General features: G+C 54.3%; 1 protein-coding gene across 1 annotated transcript in view; it reads right to left on the reverse strand.

Annotated features, from left to right (window-relative positions):
* Nucleotides 1–1,089: 1,089 nt before the first annotated feature.
* The window catches only part of TBKBP1 (TBK1 binding protein 1), a 45,833-nt gene continuing 27,308 nt past the window's right edge, over nucleotides 1,090–19,614 (reverse strand). The window contains exons 7-9 of the mRNA XM_077806489.1: nucleotides 3,350–3,468; nucleotides 2,164–2,879; nucleotides 1,090–1,218 (exon numbers count right to left, since the gene is read on the reverse strand). Of these exons, the coding sequence (XP_077662615.1) occupies nucleotides 1,090–1,218; nucleotides 2,164–2,879; nucleotides 3,350–3,468 (964 nt within the window). The remainder of the gene's footprint in view (nucleotides 1,219–2,163; nucleotides 2,880–3,349; nucleotides 3,469–19,614) is intronic.

The following is a 19,614-nucleotide window of genomic DNA, read 5'->3' on the forward strand; positions in this document are numbered from 1 at the left end:
ATGGGCTTGTCGCAGATCAGTACAATGCAAAGATGCTTGGTAAGGCCAGAGAGAGACAGTGGGTCTTGGACCCACGCAGGTGACCGCTGTGGAATTAACATGATGCCATCACGACAGTGTCACATGCCATCACGAGACTGCGGGCAAGGTGAGGGCATGACCACTATGTGGGACACAGAGGGTATTCTTGATACACGGTAACTAGCTACTCAAAGCAACGTGTCAGGATGAAGGAGGAGTAAACGGTACATCAAAGAGAATATAAATACACCAGGGACATAGCTGGGCTCCACCAGAGTCAAAGTCAAAAGCAGCCATTGACTTTGCAGAGACCAGGATACGGCCCCTAGCCAACATTAAGTTCAGTGCAATATTATAGGATGTCCATGCTACACCTCTAGAAAGTGGGTTTTGTTTCTCAACAGCGTCACTGAGAGAAAGGGGGGGGGGACGGATTTTAATGGAAAGATGCTTGAACTAGCAGCCAAAGGCCAAGGCAGGTTGGTTTGAAAGCTCTCAGGGGCCAACAGTGACTAAAGCTGAAGAGAACCAACCGCCCTGTAACAATTAAACCCCTGGGGAGAGGGGAGAGACTCAAACTGCACTGAGATTCCCGCAGACAGATGCATGGAAACTCTGTGCCTCTCACCACAGCAGCTTTCAGAGTGGGAGGTGGAATCCATCCTCCATCAATCCTCCCTGAGATCATCCAGAGAAACCAAATGGCACAGCAAGAGCTGTAAAGGAAGAAGCAGTAAAAGGCAAGCGACACCCTCTGTAAGAAGCCACTACTAACTGTTCTGCCCCTCCCCAGTACCTGGACCAGAGCATTCCCCCGGCTGACACAAGGAGTACTGCAGATCCTGCCATTCCCGGGGGCAGGGAGGGGAGGGGAGGGAAAAAGAAACCCACTTAAAACCAAGGTGAGGGGAAGAGGGAGAGGTGAGTCTCTTACAGTTCAGTCTTTCCTGCAGGTACTGAAGACTTGGAGGTATTTAGGGAGGCGTGTTGCTCCCCGTGTTTTCATGCAGCATCCAAAGGGGGCCAGGGCTGTAAGGAAGTCGTGATGAGGAGGAAGGAGGAGGAGCCTCAGATCTTACTGTTCTCCAGGTGCGAATCAATGTGCTTTATCAAAGCATCGTCCGGGTAGCCGATAGGGAACGCCAGCTGGCAGAGGGGGCAGCTTCGGATGTCAGAATCCACCGTCTCCATCAGCAGCTGCGGGGCGAGAGGGGGCAAAAAATGACTTTTCTGCTTAAAGGAGAGTCCCAGGTACCTCCCCAGAGAGCTGAGGGGCCAGAAGCCCAGCTGATGTCAATGGAGTAGCCCCAATTCACACCAGCCGGGGATCCACCCTGCTGGGTCTAAGTGCGCTGCCCAGGTCTTCCCTTTGAACTGCCTTCTGCCCCCAGGAGACTGTTCTGCAGCCCCCAGGTCTACCCCTCAGCAGGCTTTGCTGGGATCTTCAGCCTGAATTCCCCCCTCATTAATTTCAGGCCACTCCTTGGGGGGTTACACCCCACCCTCCCCCTCCTGGCAGCCTTCAAGGACGCAGAGACATAGGTGTCAGCTCCCCTCAGCCACCACTCAGCCAAACTAGTTATGCTGGGCTGGCGGAGGAAAATCCCCCTTGTAACAGGAGCTACCTAGTGGGATTCACTAGAGGGTGCCTCTCCCAGCACTTGCTGTCCACAGCTGGGGTCCACCAGGCAGAGCTCAGATTAAGGTTGGGAGCCAAAGTTCCCCACATTTCTTATCTGGTTACAGGCTTTCGTGGGGCCTCCAACACCACAGTAACCAACTGTCTCAGCCACGGACTGGATTGATCCTCACAGCCCCCCCGGCCCCGGTTTACTGATGGGGAAACTGAGGCACACAGTGGTTAAGTGACTTTCCCAAGGTCACGCAGCTCGGCGGCAGCAGAGCCAGGAATAGAACGCAGCTCTCCCCGTCCTTAGCCACAGGACCACCACTCCTCTTCCTCCCTGCGTCCTACATTCTGGTTCAGACCCATTGCTGAGAAACGGGGACACACGTCCCCGAGTCCAGGGGTGAGGGCCGGGGGTTCGGCAAGGCCGGCCCAGACCAGGCTGGAGATGGCGCTGCTGCGAAGAAGCTCGCAGCGGGACAACGGGTTAGGCAGTAACTGGGGCTAGCGCTTACGTTGATCGACGGCCAGGACTGCGCGTGCTCGGCCCTGGAGTAGGAGGCAGCTGTCCGGTGCGCGGCGGGGTCGGGGATGGGGAAGCCGGCGCAAAAAGAGGCACAGCGGGTGGCTCCCGCCTCGGGACTGGGGGGGCTGGGGACGGTCCACTCGTCTTCGTCGGAGGACTGCTTCTCGAAGCGCAGGTGCTCCTCGAAGGCGTCTCTGGCGCCCCCGGCCCCGCCGATGTAAACCTCGCCGTAGGGACGGTGCTTTGGCAGCGTGGAGGCTTCGGGCTGCAGCCACAGGGAGTGGCCCTGCCGGTACACGGCAGCGTCGCTCACCTCCGAGTAGCTACGGCGCCCCTGGAAGCTGGCTTTGATGTGGTGGCTTGGGGGCTTCGAGTACCCCAGATCCATCACGTTCCTCTCGCTGGCGGGGGGCGCCCGGTGCTGGGAGGCGGGGGACGGGCAGGAGGGGGCCGGGGAGCGGCGCTGCTGGGCGGGGGACTGGCTCGGGGGGGGCGCCGGGGAGCGGCGCTGCTGGGCAGGGGACTGGCTCGGGGGGGGCGCCGGGGAGCGGCGCTGCTGGGCAGGGGACTGGCTCGGGGGGATGGGAGACCGCCGCTGCAGCGCGGGAGACTGGCACGGGGGGACCGGGGGCCGGCCTTGCTGAGCCGGGGACGGGCAGGGCGGCGCCGGGGAGCGGCGCTGCGAGAGCGGGGAGTGCCTCTGGCCTGCAAAGCAATGGGACAAAAGACAAGCAAGTCAGCAAGGGGACGCACCCCCCCCACCACCCGCCAGTGTGCAGCACAGACAGCAGTGCCCTGGGGGCGGTATGCCGGGCAGGGACCAGCTCAGCCTACGTGGGGCACAGGGACCATCTCGATCAGGGAAAGAGGCCAAGGGTGGAATCCAAGCCCCTGAGAGCCATCTCCCCTTCCGCCCCTAGAGGGCGACCCTCTGGGCCTGAGGCGCACAGGAGGGGTAGCAGGGACGTCCCAGGGAGGGGCTCGCCCCCCCAGGGGTGACAGCCTGACCTCGGGGATCTCCATCCTTCCCCAGCCCCTCTCCCCTTTCGGATCCCGAACTCCGGGCCCCTCTGGTCAAGGGGGATGGTGCCGATCTCCCTTTGGAGACCTCCCCCGCCGGGAACCGAACCCGCTGCCCCGGCGCGCAAACCCCTCGCCCCCGGGAACGTGCTCACCGCCGTTGATGGGCTGCTCCTGCAGCAGCGTTCGGAGGATCTGGCTCTGCAGGGAGCTGAGGGTCCTCAGCTGGTACAGCTCCTCGGTCAGCTCGGTGTAGGCCAGTGCCAGGTTGACTCTAACACAGGGCAGACAGCAGGGCAAGGCGTAAAGCAACCCCGTAGGAGACGGCCCGGCTCGGGAACAGGGAGAGGCCCCCCACCCCCGGCTCTGCTGAGCTGCTGCACCCCCACGACTGCGAGGGGCAACTGCAGGGGCAGATCATAGCCAACTGCCCTGGGAAAAGGGGACAGCTGCTTGACCCTGCTAGCAGAGGGGCTCCTGGGAGTCTAGGGAAGGCCCCGTGAGAGCTCTGGGGGTCTGTCTGATCTCCCCCCAGGACCTGCGACCCTATAGGCTGAGTGAAGCATGTCAACACAGATCATCAGAACAAGGTGAGAACAAAACGAGCGGAGGCCGCGGCTCATCACACCAACCAGCCATCGCTAACCTGTCTGTACCCAGCTGAGCTCTCTTGCCCTATACGTCGATTGTACGCTCTTTGGGGCGGAGATTGACTTTTTGTTCTGGGTTTGACCAGCCCCTAGCTCAGCGGGGTCCTGGTCCACTCCCAGGCAGTACCATAACCCACATTATATATCATAGTACATGATAGGGCCGGACAAAAGGAGACAGCAGTTTTTTCACCCCCGGAACTCAGCTCCCTTTACAAACTGAGACCGGGGCTCTAAGGAAGTCGAGCGACTTGCCCAAGGTCACCTAGCGAGCCAAGGATGGAACCCAGGCATCCTGGCTTTCCAAACAGAACAAACAAACAAACAAGGCAACAGATAAATGACGACTTTTTCCTCCCGCCGGGCTGCCGGCTCCATCAATGCCTTTCCCGCGGCCCTGCCAAAGTCGTCAACACGTGGAAGTCTCCCCAACAACTTCCGCGTTGCCTTTAAAAAAAAAAAAACAGATTTGCTATGTTGATGTGAAGGGAGAACCTGTCTCATGAGGTTACCGAGGGGCTGTCACGCCGAGCACGAGAGAGCAGCTGCGTTGGGCTGAGTGACTGTGACACCGAGGGGACCTGGGAGATGCCTCACGTAACAGCAGCGGACAGGTCCCCCCCTCTCGCCGTTCCCTTTCCCCCGCCCACCACCCCTAAAGAATCGGGGGTTGTATTCACTCCGTTGTTCACAGGACACATCCCCCTGGAAGCGGGCCATTGCTTGTTCTGACGTGCGGCCGGCGGGAGCGACGGGCGACAAAACGAAGGGCCCCGAAGGATCCGACTCGAAGGATTTTGTGAACAATGGGCACGATGCTCCCCCAGAGGAGCCCCATGTGAGCCCGAGAAGGCAGCAGAGCAGAGCCCTGGCCAGCAGCGCCGGGGTACCTCCGTCTACAGCTCTCCTCCGTCAGCCACCGCAGCAGCTACACCTCCCGGAGCTCCCCGGTGTCCGGAAACTCACGTGCTCCCCTGTTCTTCTAGGAACTCGCCATCGATCCCAGCTGGTGCCCAGGCCCTAGCCAGTCTCGCGGAGAGAGCCCTGAGCATGGGCCTTGCCGTGGGCATGGATCGCTCGGGACAAAAAGCCAGCCCTGATGTTTCCTAAAGGAGGCCGGTCACACACGCTCCTGCCCAGAGGTGGACGCCTTTGGGATCCATAAAAAGCCCGCGGCCCCTCAGTCTGGGGGAGGGATCGCTTTGTGGCTGTGTGTCAGAGCTATGGCTGGTGCGCTAGGTGTTACAAGGCCCCTCCCAGCAGCGGAGCCCGCTCCTCTGGCCCCACCAGGGTCAGCTCACGAGAGCAGCAGCAGCCCCCTCCTCCCCCAGCCGAGCCTCCCATTGATTTCAACAGGCGCTGGAGTCAGGCCCTTAATAAGCTCATTAAGGGACCACTGATCCCACCGCTGGCAGCAGCAGTCTCTGGGGCCTTGGTCATGTCACTTAACCTTTCCACCTTCCCTTCCCTTCTGCAAAATGAGGAAACTAACCCCCTGCCTGCAGCACGACAAGGCAACATCATTGTCCCCATTCGGCAGAGGGGGGCTCCGAGATTCGCTGCTGTGGAGACGTATCCCTTGTCAACTTGCCCCATGACACAGAGCGAACCAGTGGCAGAGCTGGGAATCCATCCCCCTAAAGCCATCCCTACTCTCTAAGCAAGGGGGTGACCATGGTGCGTCGGAGCCTGTGACATACAGCAGGACAGGGACGGACGCAATAACTCTTTTGCGGGCTCACTCTGAAGAGGCAGCGGGCTGGGTGTGAATGAAAGAGACCCGCGAATAATAAATAATCGTCACCCCTAGCTCTTCTCATCCCTAGATCTCCAAACACTTCACAGAGGAGGTCAGGTTCATTCTCCCCATTGTACAGCCTGGGAAACTGAGTCTCGGAGTGCCCAAAGGCACCCAGCAGCCAAGCCAAGAAGAGAACCCGGGTCTCCAGGATCCCCACTCCACAGTTTCACAACTTCTAAAGTCAGCAGGGACCACCGTGATCATCTGGCTTGACGTCCTCTCCAACATCAGCCGCAGGACTTCTCCGAAGTCCCAGTCACTCCAACCGCTAGGCCACGCTGCAGTGGAAGGCAAGGTGAGGTGGAGAGGGGATTTCTAGGCTGGCTGATCTCACACAGGCAAGGCAGTCGCCAGCACCTTGTTCTCGCTCCTTGAGGCCCGAACAGCCGCCAGGGTGCCCGACTTTCGCCCGCCGCCCCATGAATATTTCAGACCTGAAATACTGTGGCCGTTTGGAGCCCGTGTTTTAGCACAGGGGAACCTGCCATTCCCTCGGTCTTCTGCTGCCTTCCAAAACAAAACCCCCCCAACCCAGCCCACCAGGCCCTGCTGGGGGGGGGTCCCACATTGGCAAGGGCAGGGGAGCTGGTTAGAAAAAGCACTGCCCTGAGTATAACCTCCCTTCCTCCAAAATAACCTTCTGCCCCTCAGAGATCAAAGAGTGGAAACTTCCTTCTCCAGTTCAATCACTAGCAATGCAAATCAACCAAAAGGCAGGCCAGGCATGGCAAAGCAGGACTCTCCCCTGCCGTCCCCCACCGCTGCCTGGCACGCTGTGGCAGACATAACAGACTGGCGCCGTTCCAAGCCATGGCACTGGGATTTTGGCCTCGCAAACGTGAACCGTTTCCTGTAAGGGGAGGCGAAGGCCGGGGCTGAGAGTGGGGACACATGTCGGTGGCGGCCGAGGAGAGTTGTGTGAGGTTTGTGCTTCTGAAGACAGGAAAAGTGAGTGTTTCAAATAAAGGCTGGTTAAGAAGAAAAGCCCCCCCCCAGGGTGTGTGGCTGCAAGCGGGTTAGGCAACATGCTCACAAAGCGGAGGTTTATTTTAGAAGCAAGAGCGAAAAGAAAAAAAAAATCCCCCACCGCCTAACCAGGGTGACCAACCTCTCGGGGGGCCCATTCGGTGCAGGCGGCTCAGGAAAGGCGTGTGGTTCTTGAGCCTGCGAGATGGGTGCCACACCTCCAGCGACTCGCGGGGCGATGCCCAGAAGTTGTGCAGGGAGGGAGTTGCCGCACCTCCTTCCCGTCTTCCCCCCTCGCCGGCTTTCTGCAGGAGCGTTCAGCTGCCGATTGAGGGCGGGGATAGGTGAGCCCCGCCTGGGCGAGGGGTCCCCAGAGCCCCTGGGCCTGGATCTGGGGGACACAGCCCCCAGTATTCAGCTTATTGCAGTGGCCCAAGAAACGTCACCCTCGCTTCCTTCCAGCGCCCCAGGCTCCCCGCTGGGCCTCTCTCCAAGTGGACTCTTCCTGCCGGTTCCCACCCCGAGGCACGCACTTCCTCCCCGAACGCCCCATCCTACATGGACGCTGTTCTTCCTCCGCCCAGTCCCCGGATAGACCTCGGGAGCCAATCTGGCTTTCAGCGACCCCCATACAAACTCAGCGCTTTCTCTGGATTTGCACTGGGGTAGTTCAGCCCTGGACGTCTCGCTGACTGGCCGCTACAATGGGCCTGCGTCATCACTGGGCCCTGATCCATCCCCAATTCTCCTCTGCATCCTTGCCCCTGTGACTGATCCTCCCGCTCTCAGCTGGGTGCCTACATTTGCCCTCTTTTGAAACAGCCCCCCTCCCCCCCGCCGGCAACACCCAGCCCTATGGCCGACCCCAAGCCCGCCCTGCAGTGACCTTCATGCCCTGTCTCCCCTTGTGCTTGAACCATCTTCCCATCCTACCTTGGTGCCCTACAGATCCACCTGGGCCCCGTGCAGCCCACTCCCGAAAGCCGCAGTGCACTGCTGTGCTGGTTGAAGACACAGGGGCTCAGACCTCCCGCCAAATCAAATCCTGTGAGGTTCTGAGCACCTACTGCAAGCTGCAGAACGCACTCAGCACCTCGCAAGGTCGGCGTCGGGTGCCCTTAACAACGCTCCGTAAATCATCCTCCTCAAGGACACCACTGCCTGCAAAGACCCCCCAACCGCCCAGGCGAGCGCTAGGGGCAAGTTTCTGAGCCCGAGCTCCCAGCACAGACAACCTTGCATGGAAGGGGGGAGATGGGGATTCAGTTTTCTGGATGACACCTTCCGAGCATCTGCAACCTCTGGATGCGACTGGGAAGGGGGAAAGGTTTCTCCTTTTGAAGGCAGCTAAAGTGGAGCAATCATGCATGAGGTTTCTGCAAGCCATCCAGTGAAGGATTAGTTCTAGCACCGATCAGCGTCAGGCATCTGGATCAAGCTTGGAATGGTTTTAAACCACTGGAAACAAGCGAAAGCCTGGTGCGCCTTAAAAAGATAGCGGGCTAGTGCTGAAACCCTGGCCGGGGGTGTCGAGGTGCTGTGTAGACACACCCTAAATTGGGAGGCTTTGGTTCAAATTCTGGCCGTGCCACTGGCTCCTCGATCAAGTTACATGCCACTGGCTCCTTGATCAAGGAAGGGCCCAATTCTCAAGAGACGAGTGCCCTTAATCCGTGTCAGCTCCCCCTCTGGATAACGATACCTTGCTCTGTCTTGTCCATTTAGCTCTTACTAGGAGTATGTACAGCACCTGGCACTGTGCGGCCTCTCTGCACCACTGTAACACATATAATAATGATGAGGCCCTGCAGGATTTATGCCTATTGCATGTTGATTCCTTGTATATTCCATACCAAGGGTCAGGCAGTGGGGGTGAATTACTGGCCTGTGTTGGGATAGAGAGAACCTGGATTTCTGCCTCAGGGAGACCAGACTCTGTCCTGAAGATGCTCAGATTCAAAGGTACTGCAGCTCCCACCAGGACACCTGTGGCCGGATTTTCCACAGCTCAGCTCCCCGAGCTCCTTCCGGAGTGGTCCCCACCTTGCACTCCTGTTCCTTTCCCCCAGCAAACCAGACGTCGAGCTGAAATTAACAAAGGAACTGCCCAAACCACAGAGCCTGTGAGTGCTCTGGCAGGGAGGAGATCTGTGCACCAAAGGCAACTGGTGGACAGGCTGCTGCATTTTCAGCACCCGCTTGCCAAACTGCCCCACTGGGCTCTGCCCGCCACAGTGGAAGGGAACTTTTCTGTGCACAAGGCGCCATGATTTCTCCACCTCGCCCCAATTTCACAAGGCGCCGTCTATTGATGGCATCACCCCCGGCCACAGCTAATTGCAGCGATGGGGCAGGAGGGGGAATAACATGTTCGCTCACTCCCAGAACAGATGTTAATGGCAGAAAGAAACAGCCCCAAGATCTACTTTTCCACCCCAGACACTTCACAGCCTTTCAGGAAGCCTGACGCAGCAGAAAAGCTGTTTGCAATTAATCTCCTCCCCAACAGGAGTCTTGCATGGAAAACGGAAAATTTCGACAGTTTCTGAACGTGACCCCCCCCCCGCTTCCAAAAATATATTCATTTAAAAATAAAACGGGTGGGTTTTGGTAAGTCACTGAAGACAAGAGATCTCAGACCAAACCCGCCCCGAAAGCCCAGCCACCTCCAATCTCTGGATTCATGTCCGGTGACCCGTAGAGGGCGAGGACCATTTGTACTGAGGTAGCGCCTAATTGGAGCCCCACTGAGCCAGGTGCTGTACAGACACATAGTAAGAGACAGTCCCTGCCTCAAAGAGCTGACATTCTAAATAGGCAATCATCCCATTTTAAAGATGGAGGAACTGAGAGAGATCCAGGGACAGATTTGCCGAAGAGGGCAGCCTATTGTGACCCGTCTGTGTCACAACGGCAGCTCTCAGGCGTTGTTAATTCTCTAGCCCCAAAGGGAAGAGCGGAGGACTTGAAAATCCAGCCCTAAATAACTTAGGTCACAGAGGCAGTCAGGAGCAGAGTTCAGCATTGAACCTCAGTCTTCTGAGTATGAGACTGCTGCCTTAACCACAAGACCATCCCCTTCCAATTGTTTGCTGCTTACAAAAGTACTTGGTGCTTCGCAACCGAATGAAATAGGACATCTTGTTTCCTAGGGCGAGCAGCCAGCAGCACTGTACAACTATAGAAACACCAGAATGGGGACTAGCAGTTCGCTGAGAAGTGGGAGCCAGGGGTCCTGGTTTCTAGTCCCAGCTCCGCTGCTCATTTGTCATGTCAACTTTGGGTGCATTGTTTAACATCTCTCAACTTCAGCTTCTCCCGGGGTCAAATAGGGATGATAATAAATAAGTGATTGGTTTCAGAGGAGCAGCTGGGTTAGTCTGCATTCGCAAAAAGAACAGGAGGACTTGTGGCACCTTAGAGACGAACCATTTTATTTGAGCATAAGCTTTCGTGAGCTGTATGCATTTCGTGAATGCATCCGACGAAGTGAGCTGTAGCTCCCGAAAGCTTATGTTCAAATAAATTGGGTTAGTCTCTAAGGTGCCACAAGTCCCCATTTTCTTTTTGCAAATAAGTAATTGTTACTCATCTCACCAGGGGGTGGGGGGTGGGTGAATGAATCCTCATGCAAATTCCCACTGATTGCAGTAAAAGTTCTCAGCCCATTCTGAGTCAGAGCAATGGGCCACTATCTCCTGCCCCTCAGCACTAGCTGCCTATAAACCCCCATACTGAAAAATCACGCAGTAATTTCCCATAAGAGAGATGGTCTTCCTGACCCCAGACAGTTTATGATTCACTCATGCCCTGAAGCATGCGGATTTATTACCCCTATGAAGCATTTACCCTGTGTAACGGAACTGCGGCTATGCTCATTCTCCATGTAAATGGCCAAACTTTTTTTGAATCCTTCTAAGCTCTTGGCTATGATAAATATCCAGAAACAGGAAGTTCCCTGGGTATAAAAACCAAAAAGTTGCATTTCACTGTCCCTGGACATCCCTTGTCCACATATTATAGGAAAGGATAAATAGGAGTGCCTGATCTACCTTCTCTCTTCCATTCTTCATTTTCTCTCTCTCCCTCATGCCTCTTGTTTGTCCTCTCTCTAAATCAAAAAGTCCAAAGCTTTTCATTCTCTTTCCCAGCCTCCGAACCACTGCCATGGACCTTTATACCACTTGTACGTCTGTCCCATTATGGCAGCACCTCAAGGGCTAGCCAAGTTCAGGGACCCATTGTGGTAGGCACCATCTGTATATCTAGCAAGAAAAAAACCTGCCCCCAAAGAATTTACCGTGTAAACAGACAAATGGTGGGAGGGCAAACTGAGGCATTGAGCAGGAAAGTGATTTGCCTAAAGTCACACAACTCATTAGTTGCAGAGGTGGGAACAGAACAGAGGTCTCCTAAATCCTAGCCCTATGCACTAGACCACATTGTCTTACTTGAAAAGTGATTTATCCTGGTGTCAAAGTACCTTCACAGGGTGAAAATGCTAGGTGCTAAAGGACTCTAATCTAGGGGAGAAAGACATAAATGGGAACCCTGGCTGGAAGCTGATGCTGGACAAATTCAAATTAGAAATATGGCACCAATGCTTAACAATGAAGGTGATTAACCTTTAGAACAAATTCCCAAGGAGAGTGGTGGATGCTCCATTTCTTGATGTTGTTAGATCAAGACCACATGCTTTCCCAGCAGGTATTTTCCATTGGTGTTTGCAGTGTTGTTGTAGCCGTGTGTGTCCCAGGGTATTAGAGAGACAAGGTGGGGGAGGTGATCCCTACTTTTCAAGATCTAGGGGTCCCAAACATGCCTATCACAATGTATGGTGTACCTCATCTACTGCACTAAACGCCCGAATAACTATGTGGGTGAAACCAGACAATCACTACACTCTCAAATGAACTCACCCAGAAAAAGGACCAAAGACAAAAAACACCCCCATCCCCTGTGGGTGAACCCAAAGTGATCACTCCATAGCTGACCTCTCAGTGCTCATCCCAAAGGAAACCTGCACAAACACTCTCAAAAGATGAGCCTGGGAACATAAATTCATAATTTTGCTAGACACTCAATACCATGGCCTGAATAAAGACACTGGATATATGGTTTATTACAATAAACAATCTGTAACTAACTCACTCCTCCCCTTTTTTTGTCCTACGTCTGCAGAGGTGTTAACTTAGCCACTTCCCCTTGAATGGTCCCTTAGAATATGTGCTAACTACTTGTGCTAAACAATCTGTTCTGTCTTGTATTTAGCTGTGACACTGAGTACCTTTCCCAGCTCTGAAGAAGAGCTCTGTGTAAGCTGGAAAACTGGTCTCTTGGTCCAATAAACGATATCACCTCACCCGCCTTGTCCTCCTGAAAGGTTTGCTTCAGGCTACGTCAACACTATGCACCTTTTAGCGACACAGCTACAGATGAAAGGTGCGCAGTGTACCCGCTGTATGTTGGCAGGAGAGAGCTCTCCCGCCAACAAGAAACTTCCACCTCCAAGGAGCAGCGGTAGCTTGGTTGGCAGGAGAGAACGCTGCTCACACAGCCGTTTTTCGTCAGCAAAATTTTTGTCGTTCGGGGGAGTGGTTTTTTTCACACCTCTGAACAACCGAAAATTTGTCGTTCCAGTTCCAGTGTAGACAAAGCCTTAGAGTCCAGCGATACTCAGACCTCAGGGTTTCAGGAGACAAATTAGTGGTCAGCATTACCCAAAAGAGTCACAGTCGTGTGAATTCATTGTTTCATTTGCTATATATATATATACACACACACACTCTCTCTCTCGGCAAAATGACTGCCCAAGTATTAGTATTTTATCAACTACAATTGGTTAATAACAGAGGAAAAGCCTCCTGATTGGTTAATAACTTAGATCAGTTAATCATTAAATCACAGGGTGTTTTAATATTATGTACTGCAGAGAGCCACAGGAGATGCATTAAAGAGCTATTTGCAGCTCTGGAAACTCTGTCTGAGTATCTCTGCGTTAGTCAAAAGCCTGGTCGACGCTAGGAAATTTGGCTGGTGTAACATGTCGCTCACACCTCTGAGTGGTGCAGTTAAACTGACCCAAGCCCTGGTGTAGACAGCACTAGGTGGACGAGAGAATTCTCCCGTCGACCGCCTCTTGGGGAGGCGGATCACTTCCGCCGACGGGGGCATCTCCTTTCAGCGTAGGCAGCGTCTTCACTGACGCGTTCTGGCCGCATCGCTGCAGTGTTTTAAGTGTAGACAAGCCCAAAGAAGTTACTGGACTCAACAAAGGGGAATCTGGGTGAAACGTGAGGGCCCGACCTGCCTAGATGACCTCACCATCCCCTCTGCCCCTGAAATCTACGAACTCAGAGGCCACGTCCTCTCAGAAACAATCCCCCACAATCTAGGACACCCGGGCCTCCTGAATACCACAATTCAAGTCACTGGGAGTTCAAGTCAAATTATTTTTTCTCGGATCGCGAGATACAAAGCAGTGCACTGCCGCTAAGCTGTGGCAAGTTTCTCAATACAATGATTTGCCCCCCCACCACCACCGCCGTTCTCTCTTTTGCGCACACGGGCAGCATCTCACGGGGTTTGCACGCGGCCGGGCTGAGATGGGAAATCAGGTAGAGGCTGCAGCTGGGCTGGCTCCTACGCGCTTCTTTTTACTCTTTTGTTCTTTTGCTTCTGCTTCCTCCCCCAGTCCCACAAGCCTCAACTCTTTTAATAAAATGCTGTGGTCAGCCCTTCCCCGGCCCCCACTCCCACACATCCCCCGCCCCCACGCCTCATGCTCTCCGTCAGCAGAGAGCGCAGCGGGGGCCCGTGGGTGTGGGTGGCGGAGGCGGGGGAGGAGGGGACAAGATGTTTCGCAAGGAGGTGTGGTCTCATGGGAGCATCTGGGATCCTGGGGGGGGGGGGGGGGGGCAGAACGGGTCTGCCCGTGCCATTTATACCCTCCTCCAGCTGCGAAATAAAGAGGCGAGATGAAGGGGATCCGGCCCGCCCGCTCCGTGCTCAGGCTGGGCTTGCCAGCAGGGGGTGCCACAGAGCCTGGCTACTGATCAGCCGCCAAGTGGCTACCACAGTGCTAGGGCCCATGGTTATAGCAGATTGAAAAAGAGGAGGGGGGCGCTCTCAGGGTGTCGGAGAAGGAGGAGCTCTGCTCACCCAACCCAGGGAGTCATAGAATCATAGAATATCAGGGTTGGAAGGGACCTCAGGAGGTCATCTAGTCCAACCCCCTGCTCAAAGCAGGACCAATCCCCAATTTTTGCCCCGGATCCCTAAATGGCCCCCTCAAAGATTGAACTCACAACCCCGGGTTTAGCAGGCCAATGCTCAAACCACTGAGCTATCCCTCCCCCAGTCATGAAGCTTAAGGCCAGAAGTGATTCCCCAGACCACCTAGTCTGATCTGTGCATCGCAGGCCACCAACACCGGCCAGCCCCCACCCACCAATTCCAACAACCGCCAGGAGACCAAAGCATTACCCAGGAGACAAGACTGTTCTGTGCCACAATTTAGTTGGGGATTGGCAGGGGGTTGGACTAGATGACCTCCTGAGGTTCCTTCCAACCCTGATATTCTATGATTCTATGGGCAGAGACTAGGAGGGGCCGAAGCCCGCACGCTGGTAGAGAAATGATTACGTGAGACATGCCACAGAGCTTTTTAGTTTTAAGTCAAGTGACCCACACGCTGGAGAGGAAGGTGAAAAAAAACCCCAAGGTCGCTGCCAATCTGATCTGGGGGAAAACTCCTTCCCGACCCCACATGTGGCGAACAGGGAGACCCTCAGCATGGGAGCAAGACCCAGCCAGGCAAGCCCCCGAGAGAGAAAATGCTCTGTGCTATCTCAGAGCCCTGGCCCACTCCGCCCCGTGTCCCATCTCCAGCCGTGGCCATCGCTGTGCTTCAGAGGAAGGAGCTTAAAAAAACCCCGCCCAGAATACACTGGGAGGAGAGAGGGATCCCTTCCTGACCTCTGCCGCTGGAACCCTGAAGCATGAGCTTTAGATAAGCAAGACATCAACTAGAAGTGAGCCCTGGCCCCCAGCATCACAAGCAACTTCATCAGACAATCTGTCCAGCTTTCTCTTAAAACGAATGAAGTGGTTTGTCCCCACAACTCCCAGTGGGAGGCTGTTCCGGACCCTCCCTCTGATGGTTAAAAAGGGGGGCGTCCCTCGGCTGCTGGCAGAGGTGGGGGGGCTGTGCACCTTACTTTTAGTGCCATCCTCGGGCAGGAGTAGTTCAAGAAGACCCTACTGTTTTAACAGGGAATGGGGAAGGAAGATCAGTGAGTTTGGTCGGCAGGTTTGCAAAGTTTAGTCCAGGGTTTGGGTTTTAACCCCTTCCCTCCCACATACAGAGCCAAGGATTCGCCAGGCCTGTCTCCAACCCAAACCACCTTGGGAAGCGCCCGTTTAAAAAGAAAGGTCCGGCAGGGCAAGAGCGACTGACGCGTGAACGAGCAACCGATGCTCCCAGCTGCCTTTGCCGCTCTGCTGCGTACACTTTTAAGATGCACAGTTACAATCGCCAACCCCCAAGCGCTGCAGGGAGGGAAACAGGAGCCGAGAGGCAAACGCATGAGGTCATTTGAATGGGCTTCCCTATTTACACCCCGAGCGAGCGCACGGAGAGTGGGATGGAAGGACTTCATGAGAGAAGAAAAATGCCGAGCGATCATTTAAGAGAGACTTTTTGGAGCAGGTGGTGGAGTTGCATGAGTGGCCTGGATAAAAAAAAATGACCTTAAAGCCCCAGCTTCTAGAGTCATGTTAATATGCAAGAATCTCAGCCTTCGTTTATTTTGCTTGGAGTTGGCACTCTGGCTGTCTTCTACCCCAGAGGTGGCTGCATTTCAGTGGTGCAAGTCTACACAACAGAGACACTGTCTAACGCGTAGCGCACTGAACAGGGATTCAAGAAGCCTGGGTTCTAGCTCCATCTCTGCCACCGACTTGCTGTTGGGCAAGAGACTTCACTTACGCTTCCCCTCCCAGTCTCCACCTGCCTCGTCTATTTAGACTGCCAGTGCTTTGGGGCAGGGACGGTCTCTCACACTCTGTTATGTACAGAGCCTAGCATAACATGGCCCTAATATCAGTCGAGTGAAACTGCAATTGGTGTACAGTCTGTGAAGTGCTTTGGGTTGGAAGGTGCTGGGTGTATAGAAAATATGTGCAATGAAGTTACTTATTTTGGGGGGTTTTTAACTGCTGTGATTGTGATGAATATCTGCAGTGCAATATTGCAGTGTCAGAGGTTCCTGAAGCTCTGCCTATGAGACTGAAATGAGGAAACCACCGAATTAAATGCTGGTTGCCTCTAAGGCTTGCAAAAGAAAAAACCCCGAATTTAAAAAAAGACTCTCTCTTATTAAAAACAAAACTGCTGGCTATTTCGAGGGCTAATGCTTCCTTCTGCAAAACACGGATCACCTTCCGAGGAAATTAGAGGAGGTTGCTAACCAAGACCAGCAAGAGGTTTATGTGCTAATTTGAAACTCATCTCTCATCAATAAACATGCCCCTTTTAGGGGCCAAATTAACAGCTGGGGTCAATGGAGTTCCACTGATTTATATCAGTGGAAGACCTGGCCCAGTCCTCTGAATGCACATGTCAAAAGAAACAGCCACTGAAACAGAAATGCCAGCTCCAAAGATCCTTCATGCTTTGAGCCCCAGATCTGCCTTCAGGGCTAGTAGATAGGCCAAGGATTTAGGTGACCTAGATTCTAGTCCTGGCTCTGCCACTGGTTTTCTAGGCGAATCTGGGCAAGTCACTTCGCCTCTCTATGCCTCAGTTTCCCCTTCTGGAAAATGGAGCTCATGCTACTAACCTCCTTTGTAAAGACCTGTGAGATCTGTTGATTAAAAGAGGGTATTTAGGGATTATCATTTGATGGATGTTGTTGGCCAAACCCATGGCATCTCTAATGAGAGATGGGCCCAAACACACAATTCCTGAGCTTGGTTCTTCCTTTTTACATCAGTGCAACCCCTTGGCTTCTGCGGAGTTACTCCCAATTTACGGGTGTAAGTGAGGGGGGAAATCAGGCCCCACATCTGGATCCTAATCGGGAAGGGTCAGATCCTAGATACGACAACGATTGATGCTACACATCCTATTAGAGAGAAGTCAACAGAGCGCTCGATTGATCAGTCCGGGATTATGATCGGAGCTCAGTCCTGCTGCAGCATCACCAACCCCAAACATTCAAAACCCATGACCCCCCGACCCCCCAAAATCAAGAGACTGGCTTAAAAATCATGAGATCTAAAAAAAAAAAAAAAGTGGAGTTCTTTTTCTTTGCCTGCTGGTTTGAGCTTTCAGCTTGTCTCCTTGGATCAGGAATTTCAGATTCTTTCACAACCATAAGTGCTAGAAACTTGCTGGGGCGGGAGGGGGCGATTGCTGGCGTGTATTAGGATTCACACTCCACTGATGCACACTGCTGCACCGTGTAGACAAGCCCCTGGGTTCTATTTGTGACTCTGCCACTGGCCTGCGGGGTGAGTCACTTCCCCTCCCCGTGCCTCAGTTTCCCCATCTGTAAAACGATGTTAACCTCTTTTGTAAAGTGCTTTGAGAGCCACCGATGAAAAGCATTATAATACGAGGGAGGTGTTATTATTTTATTGGCATAGCAACACCGGCAAAATGGTCACACCTTTTACCAAAGTAGTTACGCGGGTCAAACTTCTTCAGTGCAGATCAGGCCCAATAAACTGAAGCAGAGGAGGGGCAACAACTTGCCCCACACACCGCAAACCAGCGGGGGAGCCGCAGGTAGAATTCAGGAGTCCTGGAGCGAAGTCCTGGCTCCCGCTAAATCAGTGGGAGTTTTGCCGTTTTCTGCTGGGACCAGGATTTCACCCGCTCCACTGAGCGACGCAGCCTCTGCTATTGTACCCTGCTCCCTCTCTCGCAATCGAAACAAGGGGGAGGGGGGGAATGGGAAGGGATCAAAAGGACGTGCAGGGATTGGAGAGGAGTTTCTGCCTCCCTGGAGAGGGTGACTGGAATTAGATCAAAAGTATTACAAGCCCTGACCAGACGGAACTATTGTCAGTTTGGCAGTGCATGCCGGGGGGATTCTCTATCCCTAGCTTCCGGAAGGACAGTGGAGCCCGCGTGTTGCCTGGGGCTGGGAGAGCCACGCAGCTGGCCCCTGTGGACACGGACCCAGGTTCGTCACACTAAGGGCAGGTGACAACGTGGCTTCTCACAGCCCCGGGTATGCCGGCAGCGGCCCAGTGACACCAGCAATGGCTAGTCTTCTAAGCGCTGTAATACTTTAGTCTCATTCCAGTTGTTCATCTTGGGGCGGGGGGCAGCTGGGTGGGATTTAGGGGCCTGTCCTATACACAGGCGAGATCCCATCTGACCTTAAGCTCTACGACCTTGACCCCTTGACCTCATGGCAGCATGCAACACTAAAACCCACCCTGCTTTTGCTGGGCGAGGTGATGCCTCGGCCAGACCAGGGCAGGTCGGGGAGACATTTCCACTCTCTCCTGCATGCCGGCCTGTAGCAAGGCCTGTCCCCAGGTCCCCATCCCAAGCAGCATTATCGTGGGGGGGGGGGGGGGGGGGGGAGAGGCGGAGAGGAAGACGACCTACTCAAGAACGGCCAAAAAGCCGAGATGGCGTGAGTGAATAGCACTCCTGCTAAACAGCACAAACCCGAGCAAAAATAAAAGCACAAACCACAGGCTTATCTACCATCTCCACATGGGGGGTGGGCAAAGCAGCAGCGTTAAGCCAGAGACACTGGGGTAGGGTGGGGGGGGGGAAAATGGCCGAAAACAGTTAACCCCGCCCCAATGGGATCGGGAAGCAGAAGGTACCATGGGGCTCTGTGTGCCTGCCAGATGGAATAATGATGAGGATTTTTCATTATGCCAGGTGCTGTACAAGCACAGGGTAGCCATAACAGCAGCTCTGCTGCAACCCACGCTCGGGTTTCAAAGTGCTCAAGAGACGTTTGTGAAGGCAGGCTTGGCGGGTTCAGAGATTTTAAAGCCTGAAGGGACTGTCTGATCATCGCTTCTGACCTGCCGTACAACGCAGGCCGGAGAATCTCACCCAGCGATTCCTGCGTCCAGCCTATTGCACTTGGAGAGTCAGTATCAATTCTCCCCGTTTCACCAAGGACCAGAGCAGTTTAAGTGATTTGCCCATGATCACACAGTCAGGACTCCTGGGTTCTCCTCCCAGCTTTGAACTCATTTAGTGACTCCAGGAGAGTTGCCTCTCCCGGCCCCAGACTTCCCCACCTGTAAAAAGGGGATGATGCTAATGAGCTACCCTTGTGGGTGCTGGGAGGGTTAATTCGCTAATTAGGGACTTGTGAAATGCACAGAGATCCCTGCAGTGTGAAATATAGTGTTCTGCCCGTCATCGGCATCCATGGGAGTTTCCCGTGAACAGCGGCAGGAGAACGGAACCATCTGCAGAGAGAGCTTCCGGTTCTGTGGAGGACACTAACTGGCGTCTATACTGCAGCTTTCATCTAAAGCACTTTGCAATCAGTTCCTAGCCCACCGCTGAATGGCAGCTAGCCCTGGAGCGAAACACAGTGACCCTGCCCAAGAGTTTAGGACAGGAAGTGCAGAATACTGTATCCAACATAGGAATTCAGGGAGGCAGGTCGCTATTCCGCAAGGCAGGACATCCGTGTTTAACATCCCACCACCCGTCAAAGGTCCTTGGGGATTTGGAAGAACCACAAGCAGTTGGGATGTTGGTGTAACCTCACGTCTGAAAGACAGGCACCCTCCTTAACCCCAGACCGGGGCCCTGCCTCGATGCCCATTCACAGTGAAGAGTTCCCCATGCTGAACTGCAATGATCCAGAGGTCTCCTATCTGAGTTCTGTCTCCATCTCTACCTGCTTAACTTGGGAGATATAACAGACTCCCAACCATGATGGTTCAGATGCAGCATGTACTCTGGGTCTCTCTTCCATTGGGGGGGGGGGGGAATTGCATTATTCAA

This window comes from Eretmochelys imbricata, chromosome 27 (assembly GCF_965152235.1).
Source record: "Eretmochelys imbricata isolate rEreImb1 chromosome 27, rEreImb1.hap1, whole genome shotgun sequence".
NCBI classification, from domain to species: domain Eukaryota; kingdom Metazoa; phylum Chordata; order Testudines; family Cheloniidae; genus Eretmochelys; species Eretmochelys imbricata.